We start from the raw sequence: 26,087 nt of genomic DNA, 5'->3' as shown, positions 1-26,087 counted from the left end.
AGTCGCCTCTGGTGCCTTGGTGCTGGCCTGGACTCTTGCTTCTGCTGAGGCATGGCTACCTGGGTTTGCAGAATGTGCACACGGACTGGGACAGGAAGGAAGTGGTGTCATGTAAGGGCTATTTCAAAGAATCAGGTGGCCCTGTTAGCCTGAGGAAGCCAGAGCTCAGGGAGGCCGCGGCCGTGGTCTCTGAATGCCTGGCAAACGGGCAGGTGGCAGAGGTGGGAGCTGTGCCTGGGGCTCAGAGCCCAGAGCAGGAGACAGATGTCGCAGCTCACACCTGACTGCGCACCTGCTCCCCTAGCTGCAGGGATGTCCTCCAGGCCCGTCCCTCAGGCAGCATGAGGACCCTCAGCATCACAGGGGCCAGGAAGCCCCTTCCTTGAACAGAGGGGTCGTTGTCTGGGAGTTTTTGGATTTTTAATTCTGCATTCCATTCTCCTGTTATTATTCTCTGGCAGCTGAACATCAGGCCGGGCGTGGCTGTCTCCTGCAGGCCGTTGAGGCTCATTATCTAACAGTTCTTCCCAGATCAGTGGAAACTGAGGCTGTACAAGTCTGGGGGAATTTTATCAGGCTCTCTTGGGTGGGACCCCAGGACCCCACCCATCCTTCCTGCCACTTGGCTCAGCTCTTGGCTGATCATTGGTCGCTTATCTGCAAGGCCCTGGGGCAGGGGCAGGTCTTCCGTGTTCCCCTGAACCCCTTGACTATTGCATCCTGCGTGTGCACCCAGCATCTAGCCTCAGGCCTGGTTTGGGGGAGGTGTGCTCAGGCTGCATCCAGCTGGAATGTGGGGCACGATTGTTCAGTAGCTGATGTTATCCCCGGGTGGGGAACGCTGGACTCCGTGCCTTTCCCCTACTGTAGGGGCTCCATAGGGTGTAGAGGCAGGTGTACTCCGCATGAGGGGTAGGGTGGGTCGCGGGGCTGGGCCTCCAGGCTGGAGGTCCTGAGGAGCAGGGGCATGGTCGGTGCCCGAAATCAGACGGACCCTCCAACACACTAGTCTCAGTGAGACAATCCAGGTGCAAAATGACAAATCCTGTATGATTCCACTTTGAGCGACCCAGAGGAGTCAAGTTCCTAGAGACCCAAAGTGGAGTGGTGGGAGCCGGGGAGGACAGGGACGAGTGTTTATTGGGGACAGCTTGAGCTTTGCCAGAGGAAAGTATCCTGGGTGGATCCTGGTGACGGCTGTGCAGCAACGTGAATGTCACCAAAATGTACACTTAAAAATGGTTATAGTGGCCAATTTTAGCTTATGTATATTTTGCCACAATTTTTAAAATGTGAAAAAAAAAAAAAAGGACGGGCCCCACAGACTATCCACCTAAACATTGGATTTCCTGCTGACTCGAGACTAAGGAAGCCCGAGGGGTGCCACGTGGCCCAGGCTTGGACACAGCAGACTGCCCGCCCTTGTCCGGCGGGAGAGGCTTCCATGGCCCGCGGGCCTGGTGTCCTTGCCTGGAGTCCCGATAGGAAAGCCCACCGGGGTCAGAGGACCCTCATGGTGCCCTCAGAACACCGCAAAATGGGCTCTGGAGGACAAGCAGCATGCCAGGAGGACAGGCGCACGTTAAGGCAGGAGAGGTGGTCATAATCTCCTGAATTTTGAGCAAAATAATTGAAAAGGTTTGTGTGAGACTGTTTTGTTTGGACTGGGAAGTCTGGATTTCCTTGTGTTTCAGATCATTGTATTTTAAAAACAATGACCTGTCAGCTGTAGTCCTTTTTCCCAAGGAATTATGAAGCCTGTTTTTCTTCCATCAGGCACTGAGGGAGCACCTACCTGCTAGGTGCTGGGCATGGTGCCAGAGTTCAGGTGGAGACGCGACATGTGACCAGGACAGTTGGCTGGGTGAGGTCATGGGTGGGGAGTCTGGGAGTGCGGGAGCCTTTGAACCAGGGATCTAGCGATTCTTCATCTTCATCAGGGAAGGCCCGCGGGAGCTTATCTGTTCCACGAGCCGGCCCGAGGGCGTGCCCGAGCCGGGTGCCCTCCCAGGGCCCAGCTGAAGGTTGTGATTGATGGTCTGGAGAAGCAAGATTACGAGGACAGTTAGGTACTAGCTGCTGGCTGCTGTTGCAGGCGAGCACGGGAACAGCAGACAAGGCTCCCCACCTGGGTGCGGGGAGGGCATGACGGGAAGTCAGGAGGCTGTGTGGAGGAGGGCACAATGGGCTTCCTGTTGCAAAGAGTAAGTAGATGTCCAAAGTGAAGCAACGGTGAGTCAGCGCAATCTAGGCTGTGATGTAGCCGGGAGAGGTGTAGGGTATGGTGCGGCTTGGCCAGTGGCAGAGGGCAGGAGCTCACCACAGTGGTGTGAGTGGAGATCCGGCCTCTGGTAGGAGGGATGGATCACAAGGGGTGTTACATGCCGCTCTAAGGAGGTGATTCCGAGAGAAACGTGGACACAGAGAAACCTTTTTTCAAATTGAGCAAATGAGCATTGGTACAGCAACGGGTTTTTAGAAGCCTTGATAGTAAGCAGTGTATTGTAATAGTTTCCAGACTTCCCAGATCGGTCTTCAAAACTGTGGTGACAAAACATGAAGCTGCTTTCCTCTAAGTTCCTTTTAGACTGTCACCTGCTTACATCTTGCAGTCTTTTATTTTTTTTTTAAGATTTTAAAATTTTTATTTATTTTTTAAATTTTTATTTATTTTTAATTTTATTTATTCATTCATGAGAGACACAGAGAGAAGCAGAGACCCAGGCAAAGGGAGAAGCAGGCTCCATGCAGGGAGCTTGATGTGGGACTTGATCCTGGATCCCGGGATCATGCCCTGAGCCAAAGGCAGATGCCCAACCACTGAGCCACCCAGGCGTCCCTAAAGATTTTTTTTTTTTAAAGAATTTGTTTATTCATGAGAGACAGGTGGGGGGGGGCGCAGAGGGAGAAGCAGGTTCCATGCAGGGAGCCCAATGTGGGACTCATCCGATCCTGGGTCTCCAGGGTCATGCCCTGGGCCAAAGGCAGGTGCTAAACCGCTGAGCCACCGAGGGATCCCTCTTGCTGTCTTAAACGCTTGTCTAAGGAGAGTTGCTGCCTGTGTTGATGGTGATTGTGTTCACCAGCAGCAGCAATTTCATGTTGTGCTCCGCACACTTCCTCTTCCGCCCGTCCCTGGGGAGGCCTGAGCTCAGAACCCTTCCCCGTTCTCATTCTTACCCGTTCTCCTTCTCACCCGAGCCCCTGCCGCCTGGGGCCTTCTGCGGGCGGCCCCGTATTCTCACCTCTGCTAGAAGATGACAGCAGGGCCGACTTGAACCACAGCCAAGCTGGCTTTGCGGGCTGTGTAGGCACAGCTGCGTTGTGGCTTTGAGGGGCTGTTCTCTGCACCACTGACTTCACACTCAGGATCTTTGTTTATTTTTTTCAAAAATTGTTGTTGTTAAAGGTCTTATTTATTTACTTGACAGAGAGCACGAGCAGGGGGAGCGGGAGCAGCAGACTCCCACTGAGCAGGGAGCCCAAGGCGGGGTTCCATCCCAGGATCCCTGGGGCATGGCCTGAGCTGCAGGCAGACGTGTAACCGACTCAGCCACCCGGGCACCCCGACACCCAGGGTTTTACATGGGGCTCCTGTGCATCTGCTGTGTCTTACTCATTCTCCTGCGCCAAGAGGGGAGAGGTGTCTGAGCAGAGGAGGTCAGAGGGGGTCATTGCTGTTGACAGGTGTGGGGCAGGACCCTGGGCCGAGCCCGGTCTTCACCTCCGGGGGTCAGAGTGTGAGGAGCCGGAGTGTGCAGGTCCCCTGTGTCGGCCCAAGCACTTCCCCTTCCTGGGAGGCAAGGCAACATGAGCCCTCCTGTCCTCAGGGAGGCCGGCACTTAGAGGAGGGGACACACACTCAAACAGCGAGTCCCACGGCTGCTGGGAGGAGCACCTGAGTGGAACCCGTTGTGGTGAGTGGGTCAAGGAGTGCCAGCTCTCCTGGGGCAGCACAGAGGTGCTCTGTCAGTGTCAGGGCAGTCACTCGGGTCCTAGTCATGGCCACGTGGAGGGGCATTTTCTGGAGGTAAGCCATTGGTCTGATCGGGACCAAGGGGCCATGTAGAGTGGGCACATTCCCCAACTACTTCTAGAAGCCTTTCATGGTGAACGGCAGGTGCTTGTGGGGAGGCTGGGCTCCGTGGGATGCAGAAGATAATGTCACAACGGGGAGGCCCTCGGACCAGAGCCTGCCTTGCATGCTGGCCCCAGGCCTCACCTGCCACCTTGGCGTCTCCCGAAGGTCCTGAGCTAGGCTGCCCTGTGTGGGATGCAGTTTCCTTTGGTCCTTGACTTCAAAGCAGGCTGCCTCCTGCCTGGGCTGGGCCCAGCAGACCTGAGGCTGCGGGAGGTCAGGAAGTAGGGGTCGGGGCCTGGTGGCCAGGGCCGCACAGGGCTCATCAGCCACGATCCGGGCCTCGAGCCTGGCGTGTGCACCTGTGAGCACAGCTGTGAGCACACCTGTAATGGCTGTGTGTGCCCTTAGCGGGATGCTCGCGGTGGCCTTTGGGGGGTTTGTCCGCCTCCTTTGAGCTGCACTTTGTCCTTCACTGGCCAGCCTCTCTTCACCGTCGTCGGGATGGTCTCTGGGAGCTGTGCTGAGCCGCGTCAGTCTGTGACTCGAGGTCCTGTGGGAGCATGGGCCCCGCCAGCCGGTGCCTGCATCTCCGAGGGCCTGAGCGCCGGGCTGTGTACCTTCCCGATGAGGGCAGGATGCTCTCCGGGCCCGTGTTTTCTGAGTGGCCGCAGCACACGGGAGCTTCCTGGCCCAGAGACCGAGGGTTGTGCTCCTTCCCCCTGACAGAGCCAGACGGCATACGCTCGGCACTGTGCAGAGGCCAGCGAGCCGCCTTTCTCATGCCCCGTTGGCTGGGAGCAGGTGGGCTCCTGGAGAACTTGCTTCTGAGCATGTCCTTGGGCTCTCGGGTTGGCCTCCCACCGTTTTAAACTCCCTGCCCACAGAAAGCTTGATGGCATGATGGCCCCAGTGACACAGGGAGGGAGGCTCGTGTCTTCTAATGGAATCTGCAGAGGCCTCCCCCCGTCCCTGTGTCCCAGTGGGTAGGGTAGGACATCCTAGGCCGGGTGTTGGGAGCTGTGGGGGCTTCTGAGTCCAGGACCTCTACTCACTGAGGGTTTTAGGAGGCTGCAGGCTGGTGGGTGGTGGGGAGGCCCGGGGAAGCGGAGGACCTTTGGGAAGCTTTGCACTCAGAGAGAAAATCCTGCCTGCAAAGTGGTGCCATTGGAAGCTGTGGGAGGGCCCAGGGGAGTTGGAGGCCCTGGGAAGAAGAGGGCCCACCTGAGGAGTGGTTGGGGAGGAGGGGCCTACACTGCTGGGCTCTGGGGCCGCTGGGGTGGCTTCCACCAGCATCATTGGGTGGATGGTGGCCCTTTCTCTGAGTTAGGGGACCCTCAAAGGGATCTCGATTTGGAGCAGCAGATCAGGATATGGGTTCCGCACATGTTGAATTTGAAGAATCGTTAGCCTCCATCTGGGCCTGGTCTTCTTGGTGGGTGCTGTTGGCTTCTGGAAGCCACGAAGCTGTGAAAGGTGACAGCAACTTGCACCTGTCCTGACCCAGGAGCTGAGGCCTGGCTGCAGGATTGGCTATGCGTTTTGTGCACTCCAGGAAGCTTCTGGAATCTTAGGCTGAGCATCTCGTGATTTCTTGTACAACTAAGGTATCGAGCCTATGCCGTCATGAAGACGCTTGTTGCAGTATGTATTTTGGAGCTGTGGGGTGGGTGTTTGTGCTGGTAGGTAGTTGGGGTGAGAGCAGCTGGTGCTCCAGCTGGCTGCCGGCCGTGCTCCCAAGACGCTTCCCGGAAGGAAGGAGCCTGCAGCAGCTGGGCGCCAGGACAGTGGGAGGTTCGCACCCCTGGCTTTGCAGAGGCGCGGTGTCCCACCAAGTGCATCCAACCGGGCTGCTGCGTCTCCTCCGTGGTTCACATAGGACCGGCACCCCCTGCAGAGGCATCGGGCGCCCCTGGTGGGGGCTGCTGGGGGCTGTCTGTGCACATTATGCGCTGGAGACTGCCCCTCTCCAGGGGCCTGCGCGGGCCTGGGGGTGCTTGTTTTCCCAGAAGAAAGACCACTTGGAATCCACCAGAATCGAGTGGGGCCCTCAGTAAGCTTGAAGGACACCATTTCTAAACTGCTCCCCTGTGACGTGGCGCAGGGAGCCCCTGAGAACCTCTTGGGCAAACTTCTTCATGATCCACCCGCAGAGAGCATGGAACGATCCAGCTGACAGCTTTCCCCTCTGTCCCTGACCTCAGGGGGACCCGTGGCCCCCACGGCCCACCCAGGCTGGGGCTGCAGCTCCTGGGTGTCTGAGCCCACTCTTTAACGCTGGGATGGAGGATACACGGGAGCGCCGCCGGGGTGCAGGGTCGCCTCTGAGAGCAGGCCCAGCTGGTGGGGGGGCGTCTGGATCCCTGGGAAGGGCCTGTGTGTACACACGCACGTCCTGTTCCTTGTCACCTGAAAACGCCACTTGCTCCCTTCCCAGGGCTCTGGGGTTCTAGAACATTCTGTGCGGCCCAGTGTAGACCCTCCGTGTGCGGGGCCGCCTTTCCTCCGTGGGGCCTGTGCTCTTGAGCCCGCAGCCCCTACCCGTGCCTCGGGTGCCCGGGGCTTTCCCAGGGACCCCACGGGGCTCGCTGACTTCGGTTCCTCAGAGGGCATTTCCCACAGAGGGCTGGTTCTCACGAGTCGAGCATTATCGTGGAATACTTGTCTGAGAATACAAACATATCTTGATGTGGAAGGCTTTGTCTATTGAGAGAAAGAATGTACGTTCCTATTCCCGGTTCAGATCTTTTGTTAAACATTTATAGGCCGCTTTCCCGCCCCCCCACCCCCCCTTCCCCCGCCAGCCCGTTTGTTGAATGGGAGCCGTGGCGCGTGAGCAGCGTGGCCGCCACCGCCGTGACCTCACGCGGCCTCCGCCGAGGCTGACACACTGAGCATTTCCTGTGAACAGGGAGCCTTCCTGGTCCCACCATTGTTGTCCACTTCTGCCCGGGAGAAAACAAAAATTATTTACTACGTGCGGCGTGGTGTGTGTTGCTCGCCGTGCTGGGAAATGCGCTGCTGGAGGGGTCCCAGCGCGGCTCGAGGCAGCGGGGACACGGGACACTGGGGACACCAGGGACGCCGGGCTCGCTGGCCCTGGGGGCTGCTCGGGGGCACGACGGCACATGCTGGTCCTCCCCCCTGCGTGCGGGGCAAAGATCGCCGCCCCCTTGCCCAGCTCGGGGCCCCCACCCCAGCCGGTCGGGGCGCAGCCTGGGGTCCCGTGTTCCCGAGGCTGCAAGAGTGACCCTGGGCTGGCCCGGCTGCCTGGCCCTTGGGCTCACCCTGCGCTCATCCTGCACTTTCCCACCTTCCCGGGCCTCTGCTCTGTGGGCCCCCCTGTCCCTGTGGGCAGTGTGTCCGCGGGTAGACACTTGGGGTGCCCAGTGAGAGGGGGACTGATGAGGACCCAAAGCCCAGGAGCCGACGGGCCTGGCGAGTCACTCTGCCAGATGCGTGACGCGGCAGGATCCGGCCCAGCCTCCCCACCCCAAGTGCTCAGCTCGGGGATCCCGGCTGAGGCGTCCGAGCACAGGGCTGCAGGCCTGGGGTGTGTCGAGGAGAGCGCCCTGGATGGTGGGCCGGGAGGGAGGTGGGTAGTGGGGTCAGGGACAAGGTGGGAGGCCTGCCCGCGGCCTGGGGTTGGGGTTGGCAGCACAGAAGGGGAGGCAGGGCTGTGCTGGGGCAGGGGGAGCTCCAGGTCCATAGGGATTTGGGGGGGTCACAGTGCAGATCATGGAGGAGGCGGGGCCCCCCAGGGAAGAGAGCCAGCCCCCTGGCCTGAGGTGTGCTCAGGCCCTGGAGTCGGGCTCCAGGCACTGCTGCCCAGCAGCGCCTCCATCCAGCACGTGGTTTTGGCGCCCACTGTATGCACCAGGCGTGTGATGCCAGCACTCTGGCTTTGTGGCTGAGTTGAACACATGAGGGCCCACTCGGTGGGCAAGCAGGTGACATTGGTGGTTTGTGCCAGGGCGGATCTGGGGGAGCTGTGGGGGTAGGCCGGACTGCAGCAGTGGAGGGGTGAGCCCAGGGCAGGGGCAGGGGCAGCCGGTCGGGATTGGCGCTATGGGGAGAGGACGCCCAGCCCTCTGCAGGGCAATGCGTTTTGTCTAGGCACGTGGGTCCCGAACCCCCCTGGAGGGTGGGGTGGCTCCCCACCAGCCCGTTGTCTCTTGGGGACCAGCCTCCTCCTTCCTCGGGCTGCCCAGCGCCCTGTGTGACTAGGACCCCGGCCGGGGCGCGGTGGGGGGAGCTGCTGACCGGTGTCCGCTGGAGCGGTTTCCTTGTGTGTTTCTAAGATTTGGGTCTGAGTTACACGAACGTTCGGTCTCGGTCCCGTGCCTGTTCTCAGAAGGGAGCGACCACATCGTGGTGCTTGTCTGACCCGGTTCTTGGCCACCACACCCGTGTTGTCGGAGCATCTATGGGGCCGTGTCCAGAGCGGGGCCCCCACAAGCTCCAGGGGGGCCTCAGAAAGGCTGCTTCAGCCCACCTGGCACAGGAGACGGCTCACCCGGAGGAAGCCTTGGGGGGCAGAGTCAGTCGGGTGAGCTCAACTGGGGGCTGGGGCAGGTGCACCCTGGCTGCACTCCTCCCATGTGCTGGCCCGTGCCAGGGACAGCACGGGAGCACCAGGGCCCCCAGGGGCGTACACGCCACTTCCCGGCTCATCCAGCCATGGGCCTGTCCCAGACACTGAGGGGCGGTACTGGCCGGAGCATGAGCCTGAGCACACCTTTGGGCGCATCTGCCACCATGCGCCCCCGCCCCCCCGCCCAAATTTCTGGGCATCTGTGGGCACAGGCACCTGTCGGGGGCAGTGCAGGCTTCTGTCCATGCTTTTGGTCCTTCCACGTAGGGGCAAGAAGCCTTGTTTTCCAGAGGGCACCTTCGCTGGAGTGGCTTCCCTGCCTGTCCCCTCGACAGGCCGCTTCTCTGCCCACGTCTGTGTCGTAGCCCGTGCTGGGGAAGGGCACAGGCTTTGTGTCCGCCGGACCCTGCTGTGTCTCACCCTTGCTGGCCTCGAGGAATTCGTGGGGATGCTGTCCCGGCCTCCCATCAGCCAGGGGCGGGTGGGCAGTGGGTTAGCTGACGTGGGTCGGGGTCAGGGCATGCCTCCCACCCAGCAGGCATTCACTGCCCAGGTGGTGGTCTGCACTCCGCAGCCGGTCTTCAGATACTCGTGTCTGCGTGAAGCTGTGCACCTCGGAGATGCTTAAGGATGCCTGTTTAAGTTCAGGAGGGATAATGTGCAAACAGTTCTCTTGTGACCAGCCCGGTGGCCTCTTGGCTCTTGGTCACAGCTCTGGAAATGACTGAGCATGGCCAGAAGGAAGTGCTGGGCTACTGCTTATCCCTCCCCGCCTGAGGCCAAGTCTTTAAGGAACTGCTTTTACTCCCAGCTTCCTCTCTGCCTGTTGGCTGATGCCCGAGTGTGGTGCCCAACATTAAAGACCCATCAGGGGGGCGTGCACAACCATCTCCACTCGCAGGGTGGCTGCCTCCTGGTGCCCTGGGGGTGGTACATGTTGCCACGCATGTGTGCTGGAGCTCTGTACCTGCCCTCCATGTACCCCTCATTCTGCTCTCTTCCTCTGAACCCTGGCTTCCTACCCTGAGGCCCCCACACCCTGCAGGTGCAGCTGGTCACCAGGACCTGGGGGGAGTCGGCCTCCTCCCGTGTGGGGCTGCTTTGCTGCTGGCGCTCTGGCTGGCCATGACCCATGACCCGACTGGAGGCTGTTTGTGCCCAACAGAGTTGTCAGTGTGGCAGCAGGAGGATGTGGGCTCTGGTGACAGTGCCAAGTTCAGGCTTCAGTGTGTCACTTGCCTTCCATCCAGGCAGTTCCCCTCTGAGCGTTGAGTTGAGTCCCTCACCAGTAGAACGAGTTCAGTGGTACAAAGCTCTCTGGCTGCCTGTGAGTATAACTGTGACGCGGCTGTGCTCTGTAAATTGTCACGAGGTTGTGGTCATCAGTGGGACATGAGGAAAATGGGGTGGCCTTGGGGCCCTCAGGACATCGGGAGCTGTCCCCCGCACCAGTCAGCTACCAGCCCCCCAGCTAGACTGCCTGGGCTGTGCTGGTAGCAGTAGCTCACCCACCCACCCATCACTTAGCCCCTGGGCCATTGGTCCCTCTGTCATCCTGCACAGTTGGCCCCTCTCACAGGAGCTCGGGCTGTGGAAGTCCTGGCAGTTCCTGAATGACACCCTTTCTTCAGTAAATAGTGACTGAGGCAGAGCACACCCGGTCCCTTTCGTCACAGGGCTTACCATGCAGGGAAGCCGGCCACAGCTCGGGGTGCGGTAAAGGCACTACTTGGCCTCACAGAGCTGTGCAAGGATCAAATGAAATGCTAGAACTCGACATTACTCATTTTGAAAGCCAAGCAGAAGGAGCGCGGTGACTCGCATCAGAACAACTGTTCTGCCGTTAACAGAATTTCTGGACCAAATGTGAAAGCAGCTCCCCGAAGCCGCTGGAACATTGGGAAACAGAAGGGAACAGTGCTGGACGAGCTCTCGTCGTTTACAGCCTTCACCCTACAGACGGGCCTTGTTTGATGCCACACGGCAGCGAGGTCGGCTGGACGTGTGCCCTGTTGCTGGAAGGACTCGGATAAAGTTTGGAACAGAGTTTGAGTGGGGTACCTTCTGCAGCCAGGGGAACCCAGGGGACTCTGGGGACATCTCTGCTCGTATCTCTGGCTGATTTTTTTTTTTTTTAATTTTTATTTATTTATGATAGTCACAGAGAGAGAGAGAGGGGCAGAGACACAGGCAGAGGGAGAAGCAGGCTCCATGCACCGGGAGCCCGATGTGGGATTCGATCCCGGGTCTCCAGGATCGCGCCCTGGGCCAAAGGCAGGCGCCAAACCGCTGCGCCACCCAGGGATCCCTGATTTTTTTTTTTTTTTTAAGTTTTATTTATCCGTTTTAGAGAGAAGACAGGCAGCTGGGAGGAGCAGAGGGTAAAGAGTTTTGGGCAGGCTCCACATTGAGCACATAGCCTGATGAAGGGCTTCATCCCATGACCCCGAGTTCATGACCTCAGCCAAAACCAAGAGTCAGAGACTCAACTGACTGAGCTACCAGGCGCCCCTCTGATGACTGGTTCTTGAAATGTGGATTTATGGGCCAGATTCCAAGCAGCTCAGTGAAAAGAAGGGAACAGATTTCCTCTGTCTCCTGTTGCAGGGGAAAGTTTTGAGTTTGAGTCCAGCCAAGTTGGTTGTTAAAATGAGAATATCAACACCCTTCAAAGGAATGTAGCAGAATGTAGAGTCTCTACAGTATGTCCTTCATAATGTCTAGGGTACAGCTTGGTATTCTTGGAGATAAGAAACAGGGAAGATGAAAACGTGACCCTTAGTCCAGTTTAAAGGTGGCGGTGGAGACTCATCCCAAGGTAGTGACTCACCTGGGAATCATCAGGCTAGTGTAAGAGTGCTCAAGGACGTGAAGGAAGACCTCCTGGTGGGAAGTAGGAGATCTCAACAGAGAAACTATTGGAGAAAAAGAAGAACCAGATGGAAATTTCTAGAACTGAAAAATATAACACCTGAAAAAATCAGGAGCTGGGGTAGGACGAGACAACATACTGAAAGCTTGTTGGGCAGAAATGATGGAAGAACAGGGAGGACCGAGTTGGAGAACAGGAACGAGTGGGGACAGAGGCAGCGGGTCTGTCCCACCTGTGTTTGGGGTCCCAGAGGATGGGGCGCAGCAGATTGGGAGAACTAACAAAATTTCCCAAGCATGCTGAAAGGTGAACGTGTACAGGCTCAGGGAGCTCAGCAGAGGCCAAGCAGGAGAAAGGAAAAAGAAAACTTTGCTTAGGCTCATCATAGTCCAACTGCTGAAAACCAAACCAGATCGAGAAAATCTTAAGCACCCAGAGGAGAGGAAGACATTTCACATCTCCAGTCACATGAAATGTCACCGCCTTCTCTGCAGACACAGGGGAACAACCTCCTCACAGCTCCTGAGGGCGATGCGGGAGGAGTTACCCCAGAATTCTTTATCCAGCAAAAATACCCTTTAAGAATAAAAGTGAGAGAGATTTTAGAGAGTACTTGCCGTCAGCAGATTGCTGGAAGAAATGCTGAAGAGACTAAAGACAGTCCTTGAGGCAGAAGGGACGTGGTGCCACTTGAGCACTCAGGTCTTCAGGAGGGAAGAAAAAGATGTTGAATAGGAGGTAGAAATAAAAGGTTTCCTTTTAATTCCCTTAAAATAAGCAGGGCTGTTTAAAACGAACAGCACAGCGCAGAATGAGGTTTACACAGTCTGCGGGTATGACGCATGTAGCACCTGTAGCCGGAGGAGGCTTGGGGACAAAGACACAGCCGAGAGGTTCTTGCTTACGTGCTGGGCTTATCATCCACTAGACTGAGGAGTCGGCGTGTGATGAAATCTCTAGAGCAGCTACTCAGGATAATGCTGAAAAGGCGCGTGGACGTGAAGGTGGAAGGCAACACGGGATTCAGTTAGCTTGGCCCAGAGTAGGCAGGAACGAGAGGTGCAGAGAAAGCAAGGAATCCCCTCAGCCAGGTAAGGAATCCCGCTGCGCGCAAGGGGACACGATAGTCCAGGAGAAGGACCAGCAGAGCGATGAGGAGCCGCTGATGTGCGGAGGGCCACACGCTTGGAATATGCCGCGGGGCCGATCGATCTGCCGTGCAGGTGGGAAGCCTGAGCCCCGGGGAAGTCACACTAGCATCCAGGTGGACTCCTGGTAAAGACGGGCGTGGCCTGCAGAAAGGTCAGTGAGATGGGGCACGGGCACAGGGATGCGTGTGCTCCTGACACCGCGCTTGGGGATCCCGAACACAAAGGTGAGCAGGATCCAGGATTTTGCTGCCACAGCCCCGGGGCAGGCCCAGCAGGTCAGGGGTGCGTCGTGTGCTGAGGCGGGGCCTCGAAATGTGGTGCCAGGCTGCGGTGCAGCAGGTGGGCAAGGCCCTTTGCATCTCGCTGGAGGCCGTGAGCTTGTCGGAACTCTGGAAGGGCTTGCCGTCACGGGGTAGATGGATGCAGGCCTGGTAGGGAGGGCGTCCCGGGCCGGAGGGGGCCAGCCACAGCCAAGGACTGGGCCGCAGGGGGGTGGGTGGGCTGACCTCTGCAGCCCAAGCATGGGTTAGTAGAGGGTCGGTGGTCAGGGTCTTCTCGCTGGTCCTATAGGCGCATCTCAGGGTTTGGTGCAGTTGCACAAACATGAGCCCCTCGGCGAGTCTCCTACCACGCGGGGACAAATAAACCAGGGACCACCGTCAGGAATGCATGCTTTGGGGGAATACATACAGGTGGTTAGGACTTGTGGAAACCGAGCAGTGGTGGTACTCGGGCCTTGGGGGCCTCCGGAAGGTGCTCCCCGCCGGAGCTGCAGACGGTGGGAGGTGTGCAGCAAGGCCAGGCCCGGGGAGGGAGGGCAGGTGTGGTCAGGTCCCCCGGTGTGCATGCGTGAGCGTGAACTCTGCCGGGAGCCACGTGTCTATAGGCCGGCCAGTGTTTGTTAGTCACGTTGTGCCCTGTTAAAACCCCAACCAAAGTAAGAGTCCGTGTGCCCTGAAGTAAGGCCGCGTCCCATCCTCTGAGATAGTGACCAGGTCGGGTCACACACGTGGGGTAGGTTTGCCGGCAGTCGTCTCTGAGGATCAGGGCACGGCCACGGGCTCCCGCACGGGGCAGTGCCGGCCTAGCCTGTGCGGTCCGTGTTGCCCCCCTCACCCGCCTGGCCCAGGCCTGCCGTGGCAGCCGTAGCACACCCAGGGACACGCTCGGCACGCCGCTCATTTCCTGGGACATCCGTACGGTCTGCAGACTTGACTAGGAACAGCGCTCCCCCTCCCTAAAGCTCTGTGCTGTGGAGGCCAGAGCAGACGGCTGCGCTGCAGACCGCATCGCTGCAGGGTCCTTCCCTGCCAGGCGCGTGTGGATGATGTGCTGGCCGGCACCCCATGTCCCGGGGCCTGTGGGGTGCGGAGCCCTAGCCGGGGATCGCTGGCCTGCCGAAGCCCTCTCATGCAAGTTAACTTCATTGAAGTACGATGCAGGTGCGTGATGGGCGCCTGGAGTGAGGTGACCTGTCAGCAGTGGCCCGTCCAGATAAAGAACAGAACACATTGGCCCCGGAGCCCCTGCCCCCAAGGTCAATGACAGCCTATGAGCCTTTGTGGCCTTCACACGCATGGAACCCAGTGTGCGCTCCTGTGGCTGCATGTGTGGGTGCAGCCTGCCCCTCCCCCCAGCTGCTGCGTCTTGCTCTGGGGTGTGGGTGTGCCGTTCCACCCGTGATGGGCACGGGGTGTGTGTGATAGGGTGGCAGCATGTAGGCTGAAAGGGATCCTTGCTTCTCACTGTGCATCTCGTGCAGAGTCCCTAACTTCTCTGAGCTTCAGATTCCTCACCTGGAAAATGGGCGCACAGCGATCCCCGCCTCCCTGGGCGGGCAGGGGGTCAGATCAGAGTGTCTCCTGCCAGTAGACACCTTGGCTCCAGCTGAACGCCTTATGATGCCTTCCCTTCTCGTGGGGCCCTCAGTGGTGCCTCGGAAGGCCGCTGCTGTGGGCGTTTAGGACGCCCGTGGCTAGGTGGCCCCTCAGAGGCCCTCCGGGGATATGTTCTGGCCAGTGAGGCCCAGAGTGGCTCCAGTGCAGGTCCTCACTACTCCTGATTACTCCCCTGGTCGCGGGCTGATGCGGGCCTGGTGTCTGCTGCCTGTGGGGTGGCGGTAAGCACTAGTGCAGGAGAGGGCCGTGTGCCACTGGCCCCACGGGGCCTGGTCTCTGCATGTGCGTGGCCAGTCCAGGCTCTGCTTGTCACACCGGGCGCCCGGGTGTGGGTGCACCTGCAACAGGTCCGAGGGGCTGACCCCACAGGGCCTGGTCTCTACTGTGTGTGGCCGGTTCAGGCTCTGTTCGTCACACCGGGTGCCCGGATGCACCTGCAGCAGGTCCCAGGGGCTGGCCCCACGGGGCCTGGTCTCCACGTGTGTGTGGCCAGTCCAGGCTCTGCTCGTCACACCAGGTGCCTGGGTGTGGGTGCACCTGCAGCAGGTCCCAGGTGCTGGCCCCAGGCTGCCTGATGCTTCTCATGGGGCTGTGGTTGGTTCCCAATCTCTCCGCTTCCGAGGGAGGCACTGGGACCCCGCAGCGTCTCCTGCACCCAGATGTGTGTGCCCACGTGCATGCATGCCTGTGCCGGCGGCGCCCATCCCCGGGGTGCGGGGTCTGTGTGTGCCCGACAGCCGCCTGTGTCTGCCGCAGGCCTCCCGGAGCAGTACTACAGCCTTACCTGGTTCCTGAGCCCCGTCCTCGGCCTCTTCTTCACGCCCATCATCGGCTCAGCCAGTGACCGCTGCACCCTGAGCTGGGGCCGCCGGCGGCCCTTCATCCTCGCCCTGTGCGTCGGCGTGCTCTTCGGCATGGCGCTCTTCCTGAACGGCTCTGCCATCGGTGAGTGTCCCCGCGCCCCGAGAGCCCCGCGGGGGGCAGCCTGGCGGCAGCGGCTGCCCTAAGGCTTCCGGGCCCCACGTGGGAACGCAGTGGGGACCTGTTCGCAGGGAAGCCCTTCCTGTTGTGACCCGCTTGTTTTCCTTGCGTATCTGACAGCACGTCCTGTTTCCAGCCTTGCTGCAAAAATTCCCTCTCCGTTTTTCTCCGTTTCTCAGACTTGGTATTGAAAGCGTCCAGACCCAGTTCCATACTTTTTTTTTGTTTCACGTACTCATGGTTTGTTCTGCCTTTGTTGTTGTTGTTGTTGTTTGGTGTTTAATTAAAGCAGCTCTTTGTGGGAAAATAGTTTTTGCCCTGAGGGAGCCCATCAAAACTGCTAAAAACAAAACCTTATTTTCTGGCAATGACTGTTTAAGGCGGAGCCTTCATCTGTGATCTGATGTAAGCGGGCATGCCCCACGTCTGCGACAAGTGAGGTGGAAGCCAGTGATGTGGGAGCACTCACAAGGCGCCCCAGAAACCCTCTGTTTCCCCGAGGCCCCTGCTCCCTGCCGGCCCGGAGTCCAGGCCCCTGTGGGCTGGGGCCGCAGGCTCTCTCAGGTGGTCACTTCCAACCTAGGGGCCCGGCGTCCCCTCCCAACACAAGGACCCAGAGGGAAAGCTGTGGCCTCGAAGGCTGCGCCTGCGCAGGTGGTCCTGCTGGAACGTGGCCTCAAGGGGCAGGGACGAGTGGGCTACGGCCCCCCCCGACGCCCTCTCTTGGGCAGCTCACGCTTCTCCTGGGCTTCTCCCCCACACCTCCTGTGCTGCCGCGAATCTGCTCGGGGCTCCCGTCCCGTTCTGTACCCGCTGCCACCTGCACGTGCGTGGGGACAGGATGCCAGCAGAGCTCAAGCACCCGGCCGTAGCTCAACCATCAGGGTACCGGGTTGCTTTCTGGGTTCAGGGCATACTCGGTGAGACGTGGCTGTGCTCGGAGCTGCTTTGAGTGCTTCCAGCCCACTGAGGGAGGAATGGTGCTTGAGCAGGGCCGTTCACGTCGCTCCTCAGGGCCACGCGTTTCTGGCACCCAGGCCCTTCCTAGAAGGTGCTTGACCGGCCCTGGGGGTGGAGGTGGGTGTCGTGAGTACTTCCCATGGTGTCTCACCTGCGGTCTGACCCTGGCCCTCAGGACAGCTCGCCCGTGGTTCTGGCCGGTGCCTTGCGTGCCGTCTGCCTTAGGAAATGTTCTCAGTGTTGGCCTTAAAATGTTAACTCTTCTTAAAGCAAATTAGAAAATAAACCCGGGGTCACCGTGTAGTGTCAGTTAGACGGATTCAGTCTTTTTTTGTGTGAAACCACAGCGGATGAATAGGGACGTGTGTGTGGATGACCGGGGAGACCCACTGAGGGGGCGCCCCTGCAGGCACTGGGCCAGGTGGGTGCACACGCTCCCCCCCAGGCCCTGGCTGGCAGCTGATCCTGAACCCTGGCAGTGCGTGCACCTCAGGGTGTCACCCATCACCTCTTCTCACTGGTGCTCAGTTAATGCTCCCAACACGGCCCTGCTTCCCCTGTGAGGGTTGGGGAGGAAGGACCATTTTCCCTCTTTAGCTACAAAAGGTAAAGATAAGCGAGCTCCTTGAGGTTCACCCAATAGCTCACGTGACTGGAGAAAGAATAATCCTACAAGCAACAGAAATAGAAAAAACCAAAGCCCATCTTCTGTCCTAGAGTCTGTCCCAAGGGACGCGCCCCTTTCTGACCTTGGCCAGAGCGTCCCCACCTCCCCTTTGGTGGCCGTCCTCTCCTAGGAGCTGAGGCCTGACTGCCCCCGTGTGTTTGTTCAGGCCTGTCCCTCGGTGATGTCCCCAACCGGCAACCCATCGGCATTGTCCTCACAGTGCTGGGGGTGGTCATCCTGGATTTCAGCGCCGATGCGACTGAGGGCCCCATCCGTGCCTACCTATTGGATGTGGTGGACAGCGAGGAGCAGGACATGGCCCTTAACATCCACGCCTTCTCTGCTGGTGAGAGCATGCCCCCAGCCCTTACCCGGTTCATCCCGGGAGGACCAGCGTGGGGAAGGCTGTTCCCGTGGCCCCCTCCTCCCCACCTCGGGGTGGGGGTGCTGGATGGCTGCTGGTGGGCGAGGTGGTGAGCAGGCCGCTGCTAACCTGTCCCTGCACTCGGGCTCTGTTGACATCCGTTGGGAACAGCAGCTTCCTGAGCTTAGGGCTACGCGGTCAGGACTGCCCGGAGTCGAGGGCAGCTATCCATTTCCTTTCCTGGCAGAGAGCTGCTCCCTATTCCTTAGGCAGGAGTCTGTTAATCTCCAAACCTAGGGTCAGCTGTAGTTTCTCGTCTTGTTTTTCCTACCGTTTTCTCATTTTCCATCCCCAAAACTCATCCTGACTCAGGACGTAGCTATGAGTGGTGGCCCTGGTCCAGGATTAAGGGTAGAGGCTCTTCTAGACCTTTCCTAGCTTCTCCTCCTCAGGGAGGGAGTGTCGAGGTGCCCTGCACCACTCACGGGCTCCCTCTGTCTCTCCCACCCAATCAGGCCTCGGCGGGGCCATCGGCTACGTGCTGGGGGGCCTGGACTGGACCCAGACCTTCTTGGGCGCCTGGTTCCGGACACAGAACCAGGTGCTCTTCTTCTTCGCGGCCATCATCTTCGTGGTGTCGGTGACCCTGCACCTGTTCAGCATCGAGGAGGAGCAGTACAGCCCCCAGCAGGAGCGGGGCGGGGAGGTGGCCGACGCCCTGGCCCCCGCCACCCGCGTGCACGTCCTGGACGGTGGCGTGGCCCTGTTCCCTGAGGAGGTGCAGTCAGAGCACGAGCTCACCCTGGACTACCTGAGTGTGGACATGGTACGGAGCAAGAGCGACTCCGTGCTGCACGTGCCTGACGCCGCCCTGGACCTGGAGCCCGAGCTGCCCTTCCTGCCCGACATCGAGCCCTCCATCTTCCACGACGGCTCGTACCCCGGCACCCCCCGCAGCACCAGCCAGGAGCTCGCCAGAGCCAGGCCGGCCCGCCTAGCCTCACTGCTCAGGGAAACCGCGAAGGAGGATGAGACGCTGCTCGATAATCACTTGAATGAAGCCAAAGTCCCCAATGGGAGCGGCTCTCCCCCGAAAGACGGCCTGGTCGGCTACACCAGGGTGGACACGAAGCCCTCGGCCGCGTCCAGCTCCATGAGGCGGCGAAGGCACATGTTCCGCCGCCAGGCCTCCAGCACCTTCTCCTACTACGGCAAGATCGGTTCCCACCGCTACCGCTATCGGCGGGCCAACGCCGTGGTCCTCATCAAGCCGTCGCGCAGCATGAGCGACCTGTACGACCTGCAGAAGCGGCAGCGGCAGCGCTGCCGGCACCGGAACCAGAGTGGGGCCACCACGTCCAGTGGGGACACGGAGAGCGAGGAGGGGGAGGGCGAGACCACCGTGCGGCTGCTGTGGCTGTCCATGCTGAAGATGCCCAAGGAGCTGATGCGGCTGTGCCTCTGCCACCTGCTCACCTGGTTCTCCGTCATCGCCGAGGCCGTGTTCTACACTGACTTCATGGGCCAGGTCATCTTTGAAGGGGACCCCAAGGTGAGAGCCCGGGCCCTCGCTTTTGGCAGCTGGAGGGGTGGTGGCTGGGGGGTGTGTGGCAGCAGGAGGGATGGTGGGCGGGGGCTCAGCGGCGGACGGGCTGCTCCCGAGACAGCATCTGCTGCCCGGTGCCTGTGTGGTGCAGGGAGAAGGCAGACTGGGGGCAGCTGGCCACGTGCACCCCAGATTCTGTGGTTAGGGGTATGCGGTGATGAGCTGGAGAGGCATGAAGGGAGGCGGTGCCCCGCCGCTCCGCACCCACCTGCCCTTTGCTGCTCGGGAGTGCGGGGGTGGGGGAACCCGTGTTCCCTGCGGCCCGGCTTGCCTGGGACCTGCTTCTGTTGCTGTGGCATCAGCTGCCTCACACCTGTGGCCTGAGCACAGACCCGGCCTCCCTCCCCTCCAGGCAGGCCTCCCTCCAACTCCGGCGCAGGGCAGGGGTGAGGCTGTGGGGGCTTAAAACTGCCCGGAGACCAGCCGTCCTGTGGCTGAGGCTCCTGTCCCGTGTAGCACTCAGCACTGTAAACAGCCTGCCCTCGGTTGAGATGGGAAGTAACTTCCTTCGCCCAAAGGGTGTGGCACATGGTCCCTGCCCGCCCCGAACCTCAGTCTCTCCTTTTTGGAACAGGCTCCCTCCAACTCGACTGCCTGGCAGGCCTACAACGCCGGTGTGAAGATGGGCTGCTGGGGCCTGGTCATTTACGCGGCCACCGGCGCAATTTGCTCAGGTAAGTGGTCCTCGGGGCCGGCAGTGGCGTTCCCTGGGAGATGCTGTGGGTTGGGAAGTGGGGCCGAGGTCAAGGTCATCCTGCTCTGAAGGTGGGCCTGACTCTGAACGCGGCTGTGGCTCAAGGGCAGAGGCGTGGAGACTGGTGTGTCTAGAATTGTGCCTCCCGAGCCCCCACGCAGGCTGGTGCTGTGAGCTGGTTCCTGCCCGGCGGCTCCTCCGAGGGAGGCTGGCTAGGGTCGGGCCCAGGGGGATGGCAGGACTGCCCAAGCTGTGCCGGCGAGCCCGCAGAAGGCTCCGTGCATCTTAGCCAGGAACACAGGGAGTGGGGTGCCAATCCCACAGCGGGCGTGAGGTCATGAGGTGTGTTCAGGTTCTGCACTGTCGGGGGGCAGGGGCTGGAAGTGCGGTTTTATCATCGAGGATGGGGGTCCAGGTGCCAAGCCCTAGTCTTGGGAGCAGCCTTCCAGAAATGGGGCTCAGCCAGGGCACGGGGTCTCCTAAACAAGTCTGGTCTGGGTCCTGCCCCGTCTCTACACGAACCATAGAAGGGGAAGGTCAACGTGGTGTCAGCCTGGCCTGGACTTGAGGGTGGCTAAGGTCCAGGCCACCAGACAGCGGGAAGCCAGCCTGACTGGCTGTGTTTGGCAGAGATGTTTCCGGGGGGAGGTGATATTAAGCCGCTGGGTAGAAAGGAGGAGTGGGAGTCTGTCCCTCATTTACTCCTGAGGAAACCAGCTACCCCTGGAGATCCTAAGTCTCGACCAGGTGTGGGCGTGGCCTGGTGGGAAGGTTCTGGGCTGGGGTGGGCTGCAGGGCGGGGAGGGTCCAGGGAGCTGCACGATGGGACCAGGCTCCCGACGGGACCAGGCTCCCGACGCTGGGACCCGGAGGGCTGACTTTTCCCCAAAAGTGCTGGAGCCCCTGGGAGTTGAGCGAGGGAGGCATGGTGAGCTGCAGGTGTGTGGGGGTCGGGGCAGCAGTGCGGCGGCAGGTGGTCAGGTGGTCACGGGGAAGGGCCTCCGTGCCGCAGAGGCTACAAGGGGTAGGAGAGGTGGGCACGCGGCTCAGGGCCTTGTCAGTCACTGTCCTGTGGCCTCGCTCTCTCTGCAGCCCTGTTACAGAAGTACTTGGACAACTACGACCTGAGCATCAGGGTCATCTATGTGCTGGGGACGCTGGGCTTCTCCATTGGCACGGCTGTGATGGCCATGTTTGCCAACGTCTACGTCGCCATGATCATGATCAGCACCATGGGCATAGTCTCCATGAGCATCTCCTACTGCCCCTATGCCCTGCTTGGGCAGTACCACGACATCAAGGAGGTGCGTCCATGGCTGCGGGGGGCAGGGGGGCATGTGAGGGGGGACACCGGGGGGGGGCAGTGGAGGAGGGGCTGGGGTACGAGGTCACCAGCCTGAAATGCATGTCAGGTCAGATCATCAGGCTCCAAAGCCCATACTCATTCTCTGCTCATCTCTAGGCAGAGCTCCACGCCTTCCATGGGGGATACCTGGGGTGCAGACCACCCCCCCTAGGTCTTTGGTTCTGAAGGGACCAACAGAGCCGCCTGCCCGGGTCAGTCCAAGGCACAGGTTTCCTGCCTCCAAAGGCCCTGCTCCTCCCATGGCCTGGCAACTGGCACCCCTGCCCTCTGGCACCTGCCTGGACGCTTCAGTTGCATCTTAGGGATTTTGTTTGGGTGCCCGGGGGGCTGGCTGCCCCTTAATAATCCCTTCACAGGCCCCCGACGAGGGGAGCGTGACCAGCACTGTCCTGTCCAATAGAGCATGTGCCGTCTAGGTCAGGCTACACTTTTGAGTAGCTACCTTTAAATTGGGGTTTAGACCTATAAAATCCCTTTAATGGCATATTCTGCTTATCGCAGCACATTCAAAATACCATTATTTCAAGACACACTCAGTATAAACTATTGATTGATGTGTCCAAGCCTTGAAATGCTGTGGGTATTTCACACCCGTGGTACCTCTCGACTCAGACCGGCCACCTTGCCAAGTGCTCAGCAGCCACAGTGCAGGTGTAGACCGTGGTTCTCAAGCTTCCAACACAGACCCTCGAGATACGAGAAAGCTCGTATTTCTTTCTTCCTACACCTAATCTATGTTTAATCTTCTCTTGTGCAATTACAGAAGCAAAGTAAATCCTGTGTGATTAGGTGCCTACCATACAGCAAACTATTGAAAACCAAAATAAAAGCATTATTTCTCAACAAAGAATAATAACTTTAATAATAATAACTTTTCAGTTAAAGTATAACACGACTACAGGAAAGTACCCAAACTATAAAGGAACAGCTTAGCGGATTTTTCGCAAACGAACGAGAAATTAATGCAGGCCAAGAAACCATAGAAGAGTGGTGCTGGTACTAAGCTCTAGCTCCGTGTAGTCATCTTGCCAATGTTTGAACCTTATGTGATTGGAATGTGTCTGCTTTGACTTCACGCCTGTGCTTCCCTCCTGTGCTTGCAGAGGGCGGTTCTTCATTCCCTTTCGTATTTCACCGTATGGCCACAGTTTATTGCTCCATTCTGCTGGCGGTGGCATTGGGTGGCGCCTTGTCCTGTGCGCGCTTGCAGTCCACCTGGGATACATTGTGCGTGTGTGTGGTTTGAGGTAGAAGAGCGTGACTTTATCATTTTCCCACGGACGGGTAGCTGCGTGACCCAGTGCCACTCACTGTTAAGGGCCACGAGGTCTCCGGCTGCACTGCGGTGCGGGCCCTGTCGGAGTTGGGTGCCCGCGTGTGGGGGTGGTGTTTCCGGTCCCTCGATACTCTTCTCCACTGGCTGGCCGGTCTGTCCTCAGACAAGCGTTCCACTGTTTTGTAATAAGACTCAAAACCTGATGCTGTACGTCCTTCAGCTTTGTTCTTCTGTAAGATTGTCTTGGGTATTCTTGACCTTTTACTTTTCCATCTAAATGTTAGATCAGTTTCTGGGCTTTTTAATTGAAAATGCACTGATTATATAGATCAATTTGGGGAGAGTTAAAAACTTTGTAGTCTTGAGCCTCTCTACCCATAAACGTGGTGTACTCTTCTGTTAATTCTTAGAGCATATCTGTAGATTCTTTTGGACGTCATACACAATCCCATCATCCGTGTATAATGAGATTTATTTTTTTCTTTTCCAATCCTTAATACATTTTATTTATTTTCCTTGCCTTATTGCAATGGCCAGAGTCTCCAATACAATGTTGAATAGAAGTGGGACGGGGTCGGGGAGACAGGCTGAGTGGTCGCCAAGCAGCTGAGTGGAAGGCAAGTTTTGTTTCCAGACTTCTGAGCTAATATTCAAACCACGGGAATGTTGACCGATGGTTTAACTTGCCCTCACAACCCTCACTCTTGTGCTCTCTTCTCTTGCAGTACGTGCACCACAGCCCCGGGAGCTCCAAGCGTGGCTTTGGCATAGACTGCGCCATCCTCTCCTGCCAGGTGTACATCTCCCAGATCCTGGTGGCGTCTGCCCTTGGGGGCGTGGTGGACGCCGTTGGGACCGTGCGCGTCATCCCCATGGTGGCCTCCGTGGGCTCCTTCTTGGGCTTCCTGACAGCCACATTCCTGGTGATCTACCCAGAGGTGTCGGAAGAGGCCAAGGAGGAGCAGAGAGGCCTGTCTTCCCAGCCGACGGGTGACGGGGATGGCGGCGAGAAACCCACCGTCCTGACGCTGTCCCGGAAGGAAGGCCTGCAGGGGCTGGTGGAGACAGAGTCGATGGTCTGAGCCTCATCCCGGTGCACACACATTCCAGGGGGGGTGGCCGGGGGGGGCACGGGTGGCAGGCAGGTTGGTCACTATTGGCTTTGGTGGCAGCACAAACCAGAGTTCTTCACAACACGGTGGGGATGCAGTAGCTGTAGGGTAGGGCTGAGCCACTAGGCAAAAACACCACACTAATTACTTTTTCCACGATTAAAAAAATCATTTGAAATTTTTTTTTAATTGAAAAAGATCTTCTAATTTCAACTTGTATTCTGCAGGTGTATTATTCTGCATGTTTTAAAATTATAAGCCAGATTTACAATCGAGACAAGCAATTTAGAGAAAAATAAGATGTTCATTTCCCAAGGTCATAACCAAACACGAAAGTACTTGCTGTCGTCCGCTGTGTGTGCCCTGCGTACGTCCCGCGGACAGCAGCGTGTAGCCCGTGACTGAGCCCTTTCGTCACCTCTCCGGATGCCCACACGGTCGGGTCGTGCTGTCAGGTGTCCTCACATTCTGTTGGTGCTGCAGTTATTGGAGAGTATTGTTCTTTACCGTTATTTTAGAAAAAATTTTTTCTCTCAAAACTGGTTTTCTTAGAAGAAAACAGCATCACATATTTTCCTCAGATTCTGACAGATGGCGCGTGGGGCAGGCCTGCCTCTGGGCAGCGGTGGGGGGCAGCGGGGGGCGTGGTGACAGGGCCCCCCACCGGGCAGGAGAGGGCGATCTGAGTGCGCCCCACGGGGGCAGCGCCCCGCCAGCAGGTGGGCCCCAGCAGGTGCGCACACGTCCATCCCCGGCCCCCCGACCCCGTCGTTTTCATCCTGAGCTTCCCGGAGAGGTCGTCGACTCCTTCGTTGCACTTTGACTCGTGTTTAAACCATTTGTTGGGGAAATCATGAGGGCAGAGCCCAGGCGCGGCCTTGCCCCCTGGGTTCTGCCGCCAGGCCTACCTCGGGTGTGTGGGACTCGCCCCGGCATGTGGGGACTCCGCGCACCGGGACTCCTCTGACCTCTTCTGACCTCGTCGCCTGCTCACCCCGCTCGACGCTGGAGTCCAAGCAGTGGCAAAGTGAAGCAAGTGTCTGGGACCCAAGGAAGGTCCGCTCCCTGGAGGACTGCAGCGTTTCTGCTTTCAGCGTCTAAGCGAAACTCGGACTTTGGGGAAGCGCAGTCACGAGATGCTGCAGCTGCGTGGGAATGCTCTTCAAAACCACAGTCTCTATAACTGAGCAGTTTCTGCTTTTCTTTTGGAATGGTCAGTCCAAGCTTCCTGATGTCACCTGGACACAGACGATGGTATAACTTCGCTGCCTCAAGTTGTGTCTTTTTTTTTTTTTAAATAAAGAACTTAAGATGCATGAACAATCATGCTGCAATATGATCATTCTAAAGCAAATATATACACATATATGTAATATATATATGTATATATATTTCAAGATGAGACTAAGCAGTTTTTAAATAAATTACTTGAATTTTCTGTGTATTCAAAGGACTGGCTGTCTAGCGTACTTGGCCGGCCTCTGGTCGCGCCGTGTCCCCCAGCCGCTGGTGGCACCGGGCAGGTCGTGTTTCGTGTCCGAGGAGCAGCGGTGCCTGCCCGCAGCGGCCCCCCTTGCACTCAGGAGCCCGGGACCTCCGAGAACCGGCGCCAGGACGTGAGCGTTTTCTGTGTGTTGACCCGTGAGGCGGCCTAGGGAATGTCGAGCTCGGACAGGGACAGTCCTCCTGCTGCTGGAAGCGCTGCTGGCCTCAGTGCAAAGCCCCAGCCTCCTGTGCGAGCTGGGCCGGGCCCCCTCGGCAGGCCCCGGATCCGGTGCGGCCCGTCCCCCTGATGGCTTTGTGACCCTGGGTCCTCCCACTTTGGTTCCCAGGACCCTAGTTGGGTTGGGTCCTCCAGGTCACAGCCTGCCCAGCTGGGGTTACCAGGAAAGGAGATGACAGGAGAGTAGAGGATTTGGGGTGGGGGTGGATCGGTCCCGAATTGAGATACGATGTGAACCGAACACAGGCCTCCAGCAGGAGGGCCGCGGCTCCCTGGGCCCTTCTGTGCCCGGTGCCCCCAGACCTGGAGCCCGACGGCTGCGTGTGCGGGACGCGCGGGGCCCAGGCTGGCGCGAGGGGCTTCCAGCGGGACCACCACCAAAGAAGCATGTCAGCCCTTGCAGCCCTAGCCTCACGCTTCCCCGTGATCTGAAACGACAAGGCCCCGGAGGACACTGTGAGGCCCCTCTTAGGGTCATGACGCCCTGCACCGTGAAAGCAGCCCGGGACGGGGCTGCAGATGCCGGTGGCTGTGCAGGTGTGTGCAGGGCGTGCAGCCCGGTGGATGCTGACGACCGCTCTTTCTTACTCTGTGGGCCTGGTCAGTGTGCAGACCTGCGAGGAGAGGGAGGTGCCTTGTGGTTGGGGTCAGAGTCGTCCGCAGCTGCCGCCTTGGGCTCTTGGTCCGGGTGCGAGCGCGGAGGTGCACCCCAGCCCGCCCCTGCGGCGAGGGGGTTTCAGGATTG

General features: G+C 58.9%; 1 protein-coding gene across 1 annotated transcript in view; it reads left to right on the top strand.

Moving 5' to 3' along the window:
- Positions 1-25,063, top strand: part of SLC45A4 (solute carrier family 45 member 4) — a 54,383-nt gene extending 29,320 nt beyond the window's left edge. The window contains exons 4-9 of the mRNA XM_055314128.1: positions 15,350-15,538; positions 17,368-17,547; positions 18,081-19,117; positions 19,746-19,845; positions 20,958-21,169; positions 23,233-25,063. Of these exons, the coding sequence (XP_055170103.1) occupies positions 15,350-15,538; positions 17,368-17,547; positions 18,081-19,117; positions 19,746-19,845; positions 20,958-21,169; positions 23,233-23,589 (2,075 nt within the window). The 3' untranslated portion in view covers positions 23,590-25,063. The remainder of the gene's footprint in view (positions 1-15,349; positions 15,539-17,367; positions 17,548-18,080; positions 19,118-19,745; positions 19,846-20,957; positions 21,170-23,232) is intronic.
- The last annotated feature ends 1,024 nt before the right edge of the window (positions 25,064-26,087 follow it).

The sequence above is a fragment of the Nyctereutes procyonoides genome, unplaced genomic scaffold (genome assembly GCF_905146905.1).
Source record: "Nyctereutes procyonoides isolate TBG_1078 unplaced genomic scaffold, NYPRO_anot_genome, whole genome shotgun sequence".
NCBI classification, from domain to species: domain Eukaryota; kingdom Metazoa; phylum Chordata; class Mammalia; order Carnivora; family Canidae; genus Nyctereutes; species Nyctereutes procyonoides.
The sequence above is the reverse complement of the archived record's forward strand: the minus strand, read 5'-3'. Positions and strand labels throughout refer to the sequence as shown.